A 15108-nucleotide genomic window follows, 5' to 3' on the forward strand; every position below is an offset into this window, starting at 1 on the left:
GGACAAGGTTTGAACCCACCACCTCTGGTATATGGGGCCAGCACCCTACTCCTTTGATCCACAGGTGCTGCCCTGGGCATGACTTTTGATAATCCATGGAAAGAAATTTCCTCAATGACTATTTTTCTCTTTTGTCACAGAGTTTACATTGATTGATAAAGAAAAGCATAAAACATTTGACAGGAGGTTTAAACTGAGACAGCATATTGTGATAGGTTCACTTGTAATTTTGAAGAACAAAGACAAAATTAGTGGCATCAATTAAAAATGAAATAATTTCTAGATAGAATTAGTCAGGTAAAATTAATAATCTCCCTAAGCTGTTATTGATCATTTACTAGCTACAGGGCATTTTTTTTTAAGAGACAGAGTCTTACTCTATCGTTCTCGGTAGAGTGCCTTGGCATCACAGCTCACAGCAACCTCTAGGTCTTGGGCTTAGAGATTCTCTTGCCTCAGCCTCCGGAGGCTGGGACTATAGGCACCTGCCACAATGCCATGCTGAGCTACAAGGCATTTTAATAACAACTTAATTCCAGAATGATGCTAAGAGGGATCAAAAAATAAATGTCTCTGCCATTAAGAAACTTACAACCTTATAAAATACCTAGGAAGTATATAAATATATTAATAATTAGAAAACTTCTCTTTTCAGTGTTTAAAAATGCCATAGTTGCAAAGAAATGCAGAATATATTTAAATCAGAGTCCCATACTTATTTTAATATTTATATGAGAGTCATTTCATCTTTCTTTTGAGACCTAATTCTTTTTTTTTTTTTTTTTGAGTTAGAGTCTCAAGCTGTTGCCCTGGGTAGAGTGCTGTGGCATCACAGCTCACAACAACCTCAAGCTCTTGGGCTTAAGTGATTCTTTTGCCTCAGCCACCCAAGTAGCTGGGACTACAGGTGCTTACCACAATGCCCAGCTACTTTTTGTTACAGTTGTTCTTGTTGTTTGGCAGGCCCAAGCCGGGTTCGAACCTGCAAGCCTAGGTGTATCTGGCTGGTGCCATAACCAGTGTGCTATGGGCGTTGAGCTAAGACCTAATTCTTTTTACTTGATTTTATTTTGCTAAGATTCATTCATGTCATGTGTAGCTATGGCTGAATCCTATTGACTTTGGATACACTTCAGTGTATTTATATTTAAAAAATTCAAAAATGTTTGCTATGTTGGCTAGATTTATTATAAACACAAAATAATTGTATTTGAAAACACTTTAATAAGGGCCTTGTTAACTAAAAAGAAATAATTAATGAGTTTCTACTTTGGAAGAAGGAGACCTTTATTTCACATAAAGGGTAGCAACCTGTTAAGTGATCATTCCAACATGTTGGGAAACTAAGCCTTGGCCAGAAGCCAGACACACGTGCTTCAAAGAAGAAACAAAAGAACAGGATTTTACACAGAGCAGCATAGTCAAATATACTATTCAACATGGTATAAGAGAAGTCATGAATATTTATGAAGGGAAATCATATGCATATAATTATCCTTTATCTTTCCCATCCTGTCATGGATGGGAACTCAGTTCTAAGGTGTGTGGGGGTTCCTTTTGGTCAAGAGGGTTTCATTCATTTAGCAGAGGGCTTAGTATTTTATTTTTAGTTTCAACTTTATAACTTATCATACCTCTCTTGTTCATGATTTCTTTCCCAAAACCTTCTTTAGTGCCCCTTTCACTTCCTTATTCCTTAAAGTGTAGATGAGCGGATTCAACATGGGAGTCACCAGGTTGTAGAAGAGAGTGGTAAACTTGCCGTGGTCTTGGGAGGAGCTGTTTCCTGGCTGCATATACATATAGATGATGCTCCCATAAAATAGGGAGACCACTGTGAGGTGGGAGCTACAGGTATTGAAGGCCTTCCATCGCCCAGCAGCTGACTTGATTTTCAGCACGGCTACAGCAATGTAGCCATAGGAGACAAGAATAAGAGTGAGGGGTAGTAGGACAATGAGAATGGCAAAGGCAAAGGCCAGCATTTCTACTGCACGAGCATCCACACAGGCCATCTTGATCAGTGCTGGCATTTCACAGAGGAAATGGTTAACTCTGTGGCGACCACATCTGGAGAGGGTCATTGTTAGTGGGGACATAACAATGGCATTGACCAGTCCACTCCCCCAGGCCACAGCTAGGAGTCCTAAGCACAGCTGGGGGTGCATAATGACTGTATAGTGCAAAGGTTTGCAGACTGCAGCATAACGGTCATATGCCATGACAGCCAGAAGAATGCACTCGATTCCCCCAACAGAAAGGAAAGAGAAAAGTTGGACAACACAGCCAGCATAGCTGATACTCTTATCAGGGCCCCAGAGGTTTACCAGCATCTGTGGGATGCAACTAGTACTGAAGCAGAGATCTAGAAAAGAAAGATTTGCCAGAAAGAAGTACATTGGGGTATGAAGTCGAGGGTCTAATATACAAAGAAGAATTATGGTTGAATTTCCCAGAATAGCCACTGAATACAGAGTAAAATTCACTATGAAGAGCACCATCTCCAGCTTGGGACGATCAGAAAAACCCACCAAGATAAAACCATATTCTGAGCTGTCATTGGATTTTTCCATTGCTTTCCTTTCACATCATCTGTATAGCTGGTAAGGACAAAATGAAGAGTATTTAATATATATTTTGCGAATACTGTAGAATATCAGGATTTGGGGGGAACATAGAACCATTAAGTCTGATAACTCATCTAATAATAGCTTATCTTCTGCCCACATATATAAGCTATATATCATTTGTTTCCATAAGGCAAAATATTTTATTATTGGCAAAGTTCTGCTTACAAGTATCATCTTTTTATTAAGTAGACATTTTCTCCTTATGATTCATAAGACAAAGTATTTTAACTTTATTAAATATACATTATATTCAATATACATAATACTTCTTTGTGTAACATTCATTAACACATTTACAGGCAGTTACCACATCTCAACTAAATTTTCTTTAGGTCAAACATTCTAATTCTTTTAACTATTCTTCATGTAACAAGGTTATCAGGTGTATTATTAATATTATTAACTTAGTAGCTGTCCTCCATGTGCCCTCAATGTTGCAATGACTTTCTGAAAATGTGATGAGAGCTGAACCCAGTACCTGAGGTTTTTTTTTGAGACAGAGTCTCACTTTGTCACCCTCTGTATAGGGCTGTAGTGTCATAGCTCACAGCTACTCTCTTGCCTCAGCCTCCCTAGTAGCTGAGACTTTAGGTCCCTGCCACAATGCCTGGCTATTTTTGTTGTTGTTGTTTGTTTGTTTAGCAGGCCCAAGCCAGGTTTGAACCAACCAGCCTTGGCATATGTGGCTGGTGCCCTAACCACTGAGCTACAGACTCTGAGCCATCAGTACTGGAGTTTATTTATTTTTTTCTTTGAGACAGAGTCTCAAGCTGTCACCCTGTCACTCATAATTGGCTTAAAGGAGGATAGGATAGGATAATAGAAATATTAGGATAATAAAGAAATAACAGAGAAGGGAGACAAGTGTAAAAATACCAGAAAAGTGGGTACATAAAGAAATACATCTCACACCTTTAGTCATGTTGATTCTTTGGTAACTTAAGTATAGTAACAAGACTAAATTGTTAAATGGATATTACAAAATATCTAGGCTCGGTGCTTATGGTTCAAGCGGCTAAAGTGCCAGCCACATACACCTGAGCTGGCGGGTTCGAATCCAGCCTGGGCCTGCGAAACAACAATGACAGCTGCAACCAAGAAACCAAGAAATAGCTGGGTGGTGCCTGTGGCTCAAAGGAGTGGGGCGCTGGCCCCATATGCCGGAGGTGGTGGGTTCAAACCCAGCCCTGGCCAAAAACTGCAAAAAAAAAAAAATAGCCAGGTGTTGTGGCAGGCACCTGTAGTCCCAGCTACTTGGGAAGCGGAGGCAGGAGAATCGCTTGAGCCCAGGAGTTGGAGGTTGCTGCGAGCTGTGATACTATGGCATTCTATCCAGGGTAACAGCTTGAGGCTCTGTCTCAAAAAACAAAACAAAAAATATCTAGACTACTGTACAATTTACAAAATGAAGGGCTGTTTCTAATGATACTAATGGCACTACATTCAATAAGTTATCTGAGAAAAAATAAAGACAGAGCAAATATTTTGATTTTCAAATGAAAAACCTGTCTTTGGTGAAATGTTTTTGACATTGAAGTTCTTATAGTAAACTTATTTTCCATAGCCAAATATAATACACCAAAGTAAAGGAAAAATTTCCTCATTTCCTTTAGTCATTAGGCTTACCTGGTTTTAACTTTCCTGAAGGATATCAGAAGAGGATATATTATTTGGTTTGGTTTTTATTTGGGATTTTGTGGAAGACTGGGCAGTTAACAGAAATAGAAAGTAATAATAAGGTTATGAGACTTCTGTACCAGAAATGATGAATATATAGAAGTAGTTACAAAGACCTCAACTTATCAGGAAACAGATTAACTATTAAGCTCCCAACTTTCTTCTAGTCTAGTTTCCTTCTGAAGATAAAAGAGAAAAAGCAATGTGATTCCTTTTCTTTATAATTTGATTGAAGTGATAGAGTAATAGTATAGCATTACTGAAGAGAAAAAGTAAAATTGGGGAATTGTCGTAGGGTAATTAAATTGTAGGGGGAAAAGGCAATAGTGTTAGAAAATAGCATTAGCATTCTTTCTCTGTCTACCTGCCATTTGGGCCAACTACTCAGCTTTGGTGATGCTTTCTGGAGCTGTTAATCAAACTCCAAGGCAGGGACTTCCTGCTTGCCACAAAAAATAACCAATGTAGATTTGGAAGCTTTTATAGACTCAGATGGAAAAAACAGAAGCCTACTTTCTTAACAACAGAGATGGTCCCTGAAAGTTGGCATTGCATGTTTTCTTGCTGAGATCATGGGGATTGCATACTCCTTTGGGTAATTAGCTATGATTCAGAAGAGAATAGAAAATTCTTAGGGGGAAACCATGGGTTAATAATAACAGATGATTAAGAAACAAAATTCTTAGATTTTCTTTTAGGTTTTTGTCTGGGCCCATAGCTATTCTTATCTTCAAGATTTTTTCCTATGGTAGAATATTTTTTGTGTTTGGTGGGGCAAAACGGTCAAGTTTGGCAACATAGCACAGATATGAACAGCTTTAAGCACTTCTTTATACTTGAATTGAATCAATATTTAGTTTTTTAGGAAAGAATTGTAAAGTCTAATTTATTTATTTATATTTTAGTACACAATTTTCTAGTGGGGCATGGTGGCTCACACCTGTAATCCTAGCACTCTGGGAGGCTGAGGTGGGTGGATCACTTTAGCTCAGGAGTTCCTAACCAGCCTGAGCAAGAGCGAGACCCAGTCTCTAAGAATAGCTGGGTGATGTGTCAGTGGCCTGTAGTCCAGCTACTTGGGAGGCCAATTCAAGAGAATCACTTAAGCACAAGTTTGAGGTTGCTGTGAGCTATGACATCACAGTACTCTACTGAGGGCAACAAAATGAGATTCTGTCTAGAAAGAAAGAAAGAAAGAAAGAAAGAAAGAAAGAAATACCTGCATGAATGAGCAAAGTTATATATATATATATAAAAATATATAAATATATACACTATATATATATATATCACAGTTACATTGTGGATTAAAAAAAGGAAACAAACTAAATGTTCATTGACTGAATAATGGTTAAGTAAATTTTTTTTTTTTTTTTTTTTTTTTGGCTGGGGCTGGGTTTGAACCTGCCACCTCTGGCATATGGGGCTGGCGCCCTACTCCTTTGAGCCACAGGCACCACCTAAGTAAATATTTGCACAGTCATAAATAAATAACATAAAGTCATGACAAAAGAATGTGTGTGTTTATATTGATATGTAAGCAAAAAAAAATTAAATATATTTGAGCAATTATATAATAAATATTTCAAATATATTTATTAAATATGAAATTACATAGATATTACATTAAACTTAGTAAAATATATTAAATATAAAAATATTTAACTTTTGGAACATAATATTTGAAAATTTTCATGTATAGTACATGCTAATTTCTAAAATACTGTGGTTTACATGCATATGTAAAGATAACTGAAGTTTGAAGGAAGTGGAATTCAATTTTCACTTTCTGTTCTTCTAAAAATTTAAAAAACCTTTTTAGAAAATTGTATTTAATTTTTTTTAAGAGACAGAGTCTCACTTTGTTGCCCTCAGTAGAGTGCTGTGCCATCACAGCTCACAGCAACCTCCAGCTCTTGGGCTTAGGCGATTCTCTTGCCTCAGCCTCCTGAGTAGCTGGAACTACAGGCACCCCGTGACAATGCCCAGCTATTTTTTTGTGGCAGTTTGGCCAGGGCGGGGTTCAAACTAACCACCCTCGGTATATGGGGCTGGTGCCCTACTCACTGAGCCACAGGTGCTGCCCCAAATTGTATTTGATTTTTATAAATTGACATATGATAATTATGTATATTTATGGGATACAGCATGATGTTTCAGTACATCTTCTAGCTATTTTGGAAAATCTAATAAAATATTGTCAACTATAGTCATCCTCCTGTGTGATAGAACCCCAGAAATTATTCCTCCTATCTTAGTATAACTTGGTGTGCTTTGACCAGCCTCTCCTTATCCCACAACTTCCCTTCTTTCCCTAGCCTCTAGTAACCACTATTCTATTCTCAACTTCTATGAGATCAGCTTCTTTAGATTCTACATATGAATAAGAACATGTAATAGTGGTCATTGTGTGCCTGTCTTATTTCACTTAATGTAATGTTCTCTGGGTTCATCTGTTGCCATAAATCATAGGATTTTATTTTTTATTTATGACTGGATATCATTTCATTGGGTATTTTTACCACATTTTCTTATCCACTCATATATTGATGGACATTTAGATTCATTCCATATCTTGGCTATTATGAATGGTGCTGCCACAAACATGGGAATGCAGATTATCTCTTCAAGTCAGTACACTGAGTTTATTTCCTTTGGATATATACATAATAGTGAGATTGCTGGATCACATGGATATTCTATTTTTAATTTTTTTGAGGAACCTCTGTACTGTTTTCCGTAATGGTTGTATTAATTTACATCCCTACCAATAGTTTTCCTCTTTCTCCACATCCATGCTAGCATTTGTAACGTTTATAGACACTCTAATTGGGGTGAGGTGATAGCCCATTGTGGTATTGACTTGCATTTCTCTGATAATAAGGGATGTGCATTTTATTATACACTTTGCAATTTGTGTATCTTTGAGAAATATCTATATGGGTCTGTTGCCTACTTTTAAATCAGATTACTTTTTTTTGCTATTGAGTTGAGTTTGCTATAGTTTGAAAATATTTTCTCCCATTCTTCATTTTTTTGTTTCCATTGCTGTGCAAGGGTTTTAGTTTGATATAGTCTAATGTGCCTACTTTTGTTTTTGTTGTCTGTGCTATTGAGGTCTTAACCAAAAGACCTTATACTTGCCCATACCAGTGTCATAAAGTGTTTCCCCTGTTTTCTTCTAGTAGGTTTATCATTTTGTGTCTTACTGAAGTTTTTAATCTACATTTTGAGTTGATTTTTGTGTGTGGTGAAAGATAAGAGTCTAATTTTATTCTTTTGCATGTGGAAATCTGGTTTACCCAGTAGTACTTATTGAAGACATTGTTCTTTCCTAAATATGTGTTTTTGGCACCTTTGTCAAAAAATCAATTGGCTGTAAGAATGTGAATTTATTTATGGGTTCTTTATTCTTTTCCCTTAGTCTGTATGTCCATATTTATGCCAGTATCATGCTATTTGGTTATGATAGCTTTGTAGTATATTTTGAAGTCAAGCAGTATTTTGTTCAAAGTTGCTCTGGCTATTTAGTTTTTTTTTCTTTTTTGTTCCACACAAATTTGGGGATTATTTTTTCTAAGTGTAGAAAGTCATTGATCTTTTGATAAGGATTGCTTTGTGTACTATGGATGTTTTAATGATGTTAATTCTTCCAAACCATTAACATGAGTATCTTTCCATTTATTTGTATCCTCTTCAATTTCTTTCATTAATGTTTTATAATTTTTATTACTGAGCTCTTTCACTGCCTTGGTTAAATTTCTTCCTATTTATTTATTTATTTATTTATTGGTAGCTATTGTAAATGGGATTGTTTTCTTGATTTCTTTTTCAGGTAGTTAGCTATTGGCATATAGAAACACTCTTGTATTCTGATTTTGTATCTTGTAACTTTACTGGATTTGTTTATTAGTTCTAACAGAGTCTTTAGGTTTTTTTTTTTTTTTTTAAACAGATTTCTACATGTATGATTGCCTCATGTGTGAACAGGAAGAACAATTAGACTTTCCCCTTTTATTTCTTTCTCTTACCTAATTCCTCTGGCTGAGACTTTCAGTACTATATTGAAAAAAAGTGCTGAAAATGGGCCTGTGTTCTTATTCCAGATCTTAGAGAAAAAGCTTTTAACTTTTTCCTGTGCAGTGTGATGCTACTATGCGTTTGTCCTATATGACCTTTATTATGTTGAGCTATGTTTCTTCCATACCTAGTTTATAGAGAGTTTTTATTGTAAGGAGATATTGAGTTTTATTAAGTGCTTTTTCTTCATCATGTGGTTTAGTTTTTAATTCTTTTAATGTGATGTATCATATTTATTTATTTGTGTATGCTGAACTGTCCTTGCATCCTTAGGATGAATCTCACTTGATCATGGCAAATAGTCTTTTAAATGAGCTGTTGAATTTAGTTTGCTAGTATTTTGTGGATAATTTTTACATTTATGTTCATCAGGGATATTGGCCTATAATTTTATTTTTTGTTGTGTCCTTGTCTGGTGTTGGTATCAGGGTAATACTGGCCTAATTGAATGAGTATCTTCAATTTCTAAGATACTTTGGTTTATGTAAATATGCAAAGATGACTGGAGTTTGAAGGAAGTGGATTTTTAATTTTCACTTTTTATTTTTCTAAAATAATAAAGTTAACATGACCAAATAAAAATGTATATATAACCATGACTATATGTTACTTTAGTATTTAAAAAGTTAAATACAATTTTGGAAGTAAATAAGAGTAATTTAGTTTGCATCTGATGTTCACCTTTGGCCCTAGAACAATCTAAATTTTACAAAGAACACACATCTTTGCATCTTATTTTTTAAGCATAAAAATTACTTAAATCTGTTATAGGCATGTTTTATAGCACCCATAATTTTGTGACACAAAATCACACCAAGACCAAGCTTTCCAGTGCCTCGTTTTTTTGACCCACATTAATGTAACTACATAACTAAATTTGTCTCTTCATTATTTCCTCACAACACACAGAAATTTAGTTGGAATAGTAAATATTGGTTTCCTTAACAGATTGACATTTAGGTAGCAAAAAAAGGATTTTGAGTCACTTATTTTGTTCTGTTTTTGCTGTCCTCTAACTGTGAAAATAACATATACTCAGGCTATTAATTCATTGAACAATTAACTTATTTCCCCTGATAGTTAAGTTTGAAAGAAGTTGAGAAAAAAAGATGGAATTATAGATTGGGAAAACTGAAGAATAATAATTGTTTTTTAAAATAAAAGTAGTTTTTATTAGACCATTTTTGGTTTCTGATAAAATTAAAATATGGCTACATTTACTCATATGATTCCCTCTGGTTAACCGTGGAGAATCTTAGGAGATTCTGAGTGATGAGGTCAATGGGTAATGTTTAAAACTAGAGCAAGTGAGAAAGTGATTTTCAGCTTCCACCATTTTTTATAAAAGTTGGAAGGAAGAACATGACCCAAGGGATCTCATTATTATAATTATTAGAATGGAGTTACTGATAACAAGGATCTTGTTTTTTCTGTGTCCACAGGGAAGAGTCGAACTGATTAACGTGTTATCCCCATGCTTTATGCAGCTATTAAAAAGTTTCAAATGAGTTTTGTTATGATTCACAAAATGCAACAGTCTCTAGGGTTATCAGTTTTAGAGGAGAAACAGTCAATTAAGGGCTGATTACAGTGGAGAACTAAAAGTAGTCAGCTTCTGTCAATGTTATCTTCCCTTTGCTATATTGTTGCCTCTCAGAGCTATTCAGCAGCCCTGGAGATTTACCCCACAGTACCATTCACATCATCAAATCCTAAACTTTCCCAATGTAACTGAAATAATCATCCCTTCACTTCTGATGGCATTCTGTTGAGCAGGGATTTAGTCAGAGTACCTAGGAGAGTTGTTCTCTGTCAGTGACTTTTTGTTCTATACTCATCCTTCAGGGATAATTACCATAAAACCTTCAAATGCAGAATTACTCTGGGAATGAATGCAGTAAATTTCTATTCATTAAACATTTTCAGGCTGTGAAAGACATTTGGGCAATAAATAAACATCATGTCTGCCCTCAAGGATCTCACAATCCAGATGAAGGTAAGAATGAAGAAGTTACAACATTGTGTCAAATTTGGACATCCTATCCAAATCAAAGCAAAACATTAGATTGTTGATTCTATTGTGTTGGTTGACTGCTCCTTATTTTCTACTCTATAATATTTTCACTTCCATTAAGTATTTTGTGTATTGTTGTATCTCCAATGCTTAGCAAGTTGTTAGCACATTGTAGTTAATCAATAAATATTTGTTGATTGCATAGATTAATCTATAAAATAATAATAAATATAACATATGTTGAAGATTTGCTATTTTTACAATGAGCATTTTGGAAAAAAAAAACAGGAAAAGTTAATTTTTATGGGGTAGAGTCTAAGGGCAAATGTCTGCAGTACTGACCTCTGTATTGACAATAAAATGTTAACTACTGATATTCCTCATTTCTCCATGCATCTCTGCATGGCAGAAGTAAATATTTCTTAGTTTATTGACCACTGTGTACTTGTGGTTTAATAGCAAAGAAAAGAATTAATGTAAATTCATGGAAACAGCTATATACATAGTAAAATTGAAGATTCATATATACTATGTACTGAAATTCCATACTTATAGAAAAATATATACCCAAAAGACAGATAAAAGAATGTTCATAACAGCTTTGTTTGTAATCACAGATTATGAGAAATCATCTAAATGAATGTCAGTTGGAAACCTGATTAATATATTGTGGTTCATTCATATAAAGTAATATACTACTGTACTGAAAAATAAAAATGAATGAATCTCACACAACATTAAATGATATTATGGAAAGTGAAGAAAGTTTTGTACTGACTTCAGTGAGTTCAGGGAGTTATAAAAAATTATGTTAACATTTCAAACTTTACAATAATTGCAATAGAGTCTTTGAGGCAGGATGAACTGCTATGGTTTCAGACATAAACAGGCTTGCATTTTAGTATGAGCATCTTTACTCGACTGTGGAAATAAACTTGGAGGCAGCAAGGCTAGAGGCTGAGAGAGAAATTAGGACATTGTTGTCATAACATAGATGAATTTGGAAGTGGAAAGTAATAATGAACTCAAGAAATATGGTGATATTGAAAGGAAAAACTAACAAGGTTATTTACTGCATGCAAACAATGAGGAAAAAGACAGACTTGTGGAGGATGCTTGAACTTGTAGTTTGGGCAACTGTATCCTTCTCATAATCTTAATTTCCAGCATTTCTTTCTCAAGCAACACTTTTTTTTAGTGACTTCCTCTCAACCTTTGACTCTAATTATTCTTCAACTTCCCTTGTCTACTGAATTGAGTACTTTTTTTTCTTATTTACCTCCTTCCTGTCCTTCTCTTACATCCTTAGCCAAAATTTGCAATACCAATACTTTGAGTAAGTCTAACTCTTCACTGACCCCATGTCTGTCCTGATGCAAGACTAGAGAAAACTAGACAGTCCTTCGGAATTGTACCTCAAGTACAATGTACCTCAAGACCTCATGTAAACCCTCAATACTGCCACACAATTGTATACTTACCTTGGTCCTTTTACTTTTTCACTAGTCACAGATGACTATTTCATACTTTTCTTCCTCGAATCACCAGAACCTCCTCATTCATTCTCTTTCTCAGCTGATTAAATTTGTTATTATTTTACAGAAAAGTGAGGCAATCAGAACTCTATAGAGTCCCACTTCTACCTCTACCACTTACCAGCATCATCACCCACACTCTGCCTTCCTGCTTGTTACTACAGACAAACCATTCATGCCCCTAAAAAAGGCCAGTCCCTCTGCTTCTTCATTATATCCCATTCTACCCCATGTAGAATGTAGAATGGTCCCATCTTTCTACTACAAGATCAAGCTCTCACTTTTAACTAGGTAATTCTCAGGAAGAAATAAATATGCCATTAACTCTAACACCTTAGAAAAAACTTTTCTGATCCCTCCCACCCCAATTAGGTGCTTTTCTAGTAATTGATTCTTCATAGAAAAGTTCCTCAGAAATAAATTTTATTTCTTCCATCATCTTTTAAACTTTGTCTAGTCTTACATTTGGTTCCATCAATATACAGAAACAACTTTTGTCAATTTTCAATTCTTATCTAATTTGACCAAGCAAAAGCGTTGGCCACAGGCGTAAATGTTTTACATATAATTATCACCTTCTCATATGTACTTTAAGGTATGACCCTAGTACAGTGGTTCTCAACCTTCCTAATGCTGTGACCCTTTAATACGGTTCCTCATGTTGTGGTGACCCCCAACCATAAAATTATTTTCATTGCTACTTAATAACTGTAATTTTGCTACTGTTATGAATTGTAATGTAAATATCTGATATGCAGGATGTATTTAGGCGACCCCTGTGAAAGGGTTGTTTGACCCCAAAGAGGTTGTGGCCCACAGGCTGAGAACCGCTACCCTAGTAGCTATATTCTCCTTCTTATTAGATTTTCATCACTTGAATATTTCCTTTGATGAATATTAGATGTCTGTGTGGGGGGTGTCTTTCAGTTCATAGTTCTCTAGAACATGAGGATCCCCAAGAGACTAATGCACATTACCTGAAGTTTCTAGACTTTCAGCTAAATGCCAAGAACAATTGAGACAGTGGAGATATTACTTCCTTTTTTTTTTTTTTTTTTAAGACAGAGCCTCAAGCTGTCCCCCTGGGTAGAGTGCCATGGCATCACAGCTCACAGCAACCTCCAACTTCTGGGCTCAAGTGAGTCTCTTGCCTTAGCCTCCCAAGTAGCTGGGACCACAGGCGCCAGCCACAACGCCCGGCTATTTTTTGTTTGCAGCCATCATTGTTATTTGGTGGGCCCTGGCTGGATTCAAACCTGCCACCTTGGGTGTACATGGCTGGCACCTTAGCCACTTGAGCCACAGGCGCTGAGCCGAGATGTTACTTTCTTGCAGGGGTTGAGCACATTTTTGCAATTGCATAGGAAAGAAAATAAACCAGTATTTGGTTACTGAAAAAATGAACTGCAGCTGTTGTAAGTACTGTCTCAAATATTTCCATTTCTCAAACCATCTGCGTAAGTGCTAAGATTGCATTTGCTTGTCCCTTTAAAAATGACCATGTGACTTGTTTTGGTCAAAGAAATGTGAGTGGAAGTATCATTTGTTATTTCTCTGTTAGGAGCTTTCAAACTCAGGGAACAGATTAGCATTGTGATCATGAAGGCACCAGTTAACATGAAATCTCTGCTGTGTTTTCTTCTTGCATGACTTTGACAAACACAGCTCCCATAAGGACTTTCACTACAAAGTACTAGAGAAAAATAAACTTTCTTTAAATCACTGAGATTTTGAGTTTGTTACCACAGCATTGACCATCTTGACCAGAACACACTCCCTCACTCCCATCCTGGCCTTATTCTTGTTCCTCAAAGAGCTAGTCATGTTTGAGCCTCAGGACTTGCTCCACCTGCCTTTGTATTCTTGTCCCTGACACGCTCTTCGACATTTCATATAACTCCTTCTGACTGAAACTTGCCCTAATTGTAATAGGAGATATCAAAACTTCACAGTATTTCCAAATTCTCTTATTTTAATTTTTTTTTTCCCTGCAGTTTTTGGCCGGCGCTGGGTTTGAACCTGTCACCTCTGGCATATGGGGCCGGAACCCTACTCCTTTGAGCCACAGGCGCTGCCCTATTTTAAATGTTTTACATATAATTATCACTTTCTCATATGTACTTTAAGTGTTTATTATACTTAATATTTGTTGCATGTATCTTCTAGTAGAATGTAAGCTCTGTGAGGGCAGAGATTTTTTATCTATTTTTACTGATGCATCTCAAATTCCACAACGTCTATGGAATTTAATTGATGACCAATAAATATTTGCTAAATAAATTGGGAATAAAACCCCAAGCACATGAGGGTATGCAAATTAACTCAAACTTTATTTCATTAGTAGAACCTGGGATTATGATGTCATCGAAAAGTTAAAAAGTCTTGGTGCCTGTGGCTCAAGCGGCTAAGGCGCCAGCCACATACACGTGAGCTGGCGGGTTCGAATACAGCCCATGCAGGCCAAACAACAATGCCGGCTGCAAACAAAAAATACCCAGGCTCTGTGGCGGGCGCCTGTAGCCCCAGCTACTTGGGTGGCGGAGGCAGGAGCATCGTTTAAGCCCAGGAGCTGGAGATTGCTTTGAACCAAGCGCGACAGCTTGAGACTCTGTCTCTTAAAAAAAAAAAAAGAAAGAAAGAAAAAAGAAAAGTTAAAAAATACAGCAACAGCAACGAACTATTCCAGTCTTCATTCTCAGAACGGGAAGAGGAGGAGCCTGCGGCAGGCTCCCCCTCTCTCCCACCACGCACGCGGGGCCGGGGCAGGGCTTCCGCCTCGTGGGGAGTTACTTCCGGATCCGGTGGGGGTGCTTGCTGGTGGAATGAGCTCTGGCTACCGAGCGCTTAGCGGAAGGCTTTGTGGCAGGGGTGGTGGCGGTGGCTGTTAGGTGCTCCGTCTGTTTGCCGATGAGGACCTGGATTCCAGGTGTGACAGTGGGGCACCAGCCTGGGGATCTGGGTAGCGGGACAGCTTGTGGGGAGAAGGATGTGGGACAATGTGTGTCCAGCTCACTTTTGTTAGCCATTGAAAATAAAAGCAACAACCAATGGAAGATTCTCTAAACAGAGAATAAGGTATGAAAAAGAAAGATACTCCCGCCAGACTCAGAGTTCTTCTGATTTGAAAGATGATAATCGCTACACGTCACCTAGATTGAAGTCTGCTAGGAAT

General features: G+C 36.7%; 1 protein-coding gene across 1 annotated transcript; it reads right to left on the minus strand.

Moving 5' to 3' along the window:
* Positions 1–1643: 1643 nt before the first annotated feature.
* LOC100955190 (putative olfactory receptor 2W6) lies at positions 1644–2573 on the minus strand. Its single transcript, XM_012812769.1, has one exon. It carries the CDS (start codon positions 2571–2573, stop codon positions 1644–1646), a length of 930 nt encoding a protein of 309 aa, XP_012668223.1.
* Positions 2574–15108: the final 12535 nt, after the last annotated feature.

The sequence above is a fragment of the Otolemur garnettii genome, unplaced genomic scaffold, assembly GCF_000181295.1.
Source record: "Otolemur garnettii isolate 467f Iridium unplaced genomic scaffold, OtoGar3 scaffold00223, whole genome shotgun sequence".
Classification (NCBI taxonomy): domain Eukaryota; kingdom Metazoa; phylum Chordata; class Mammalia; order Primates; family Galagidae; genus Otolemur; species Otolemur garnettii.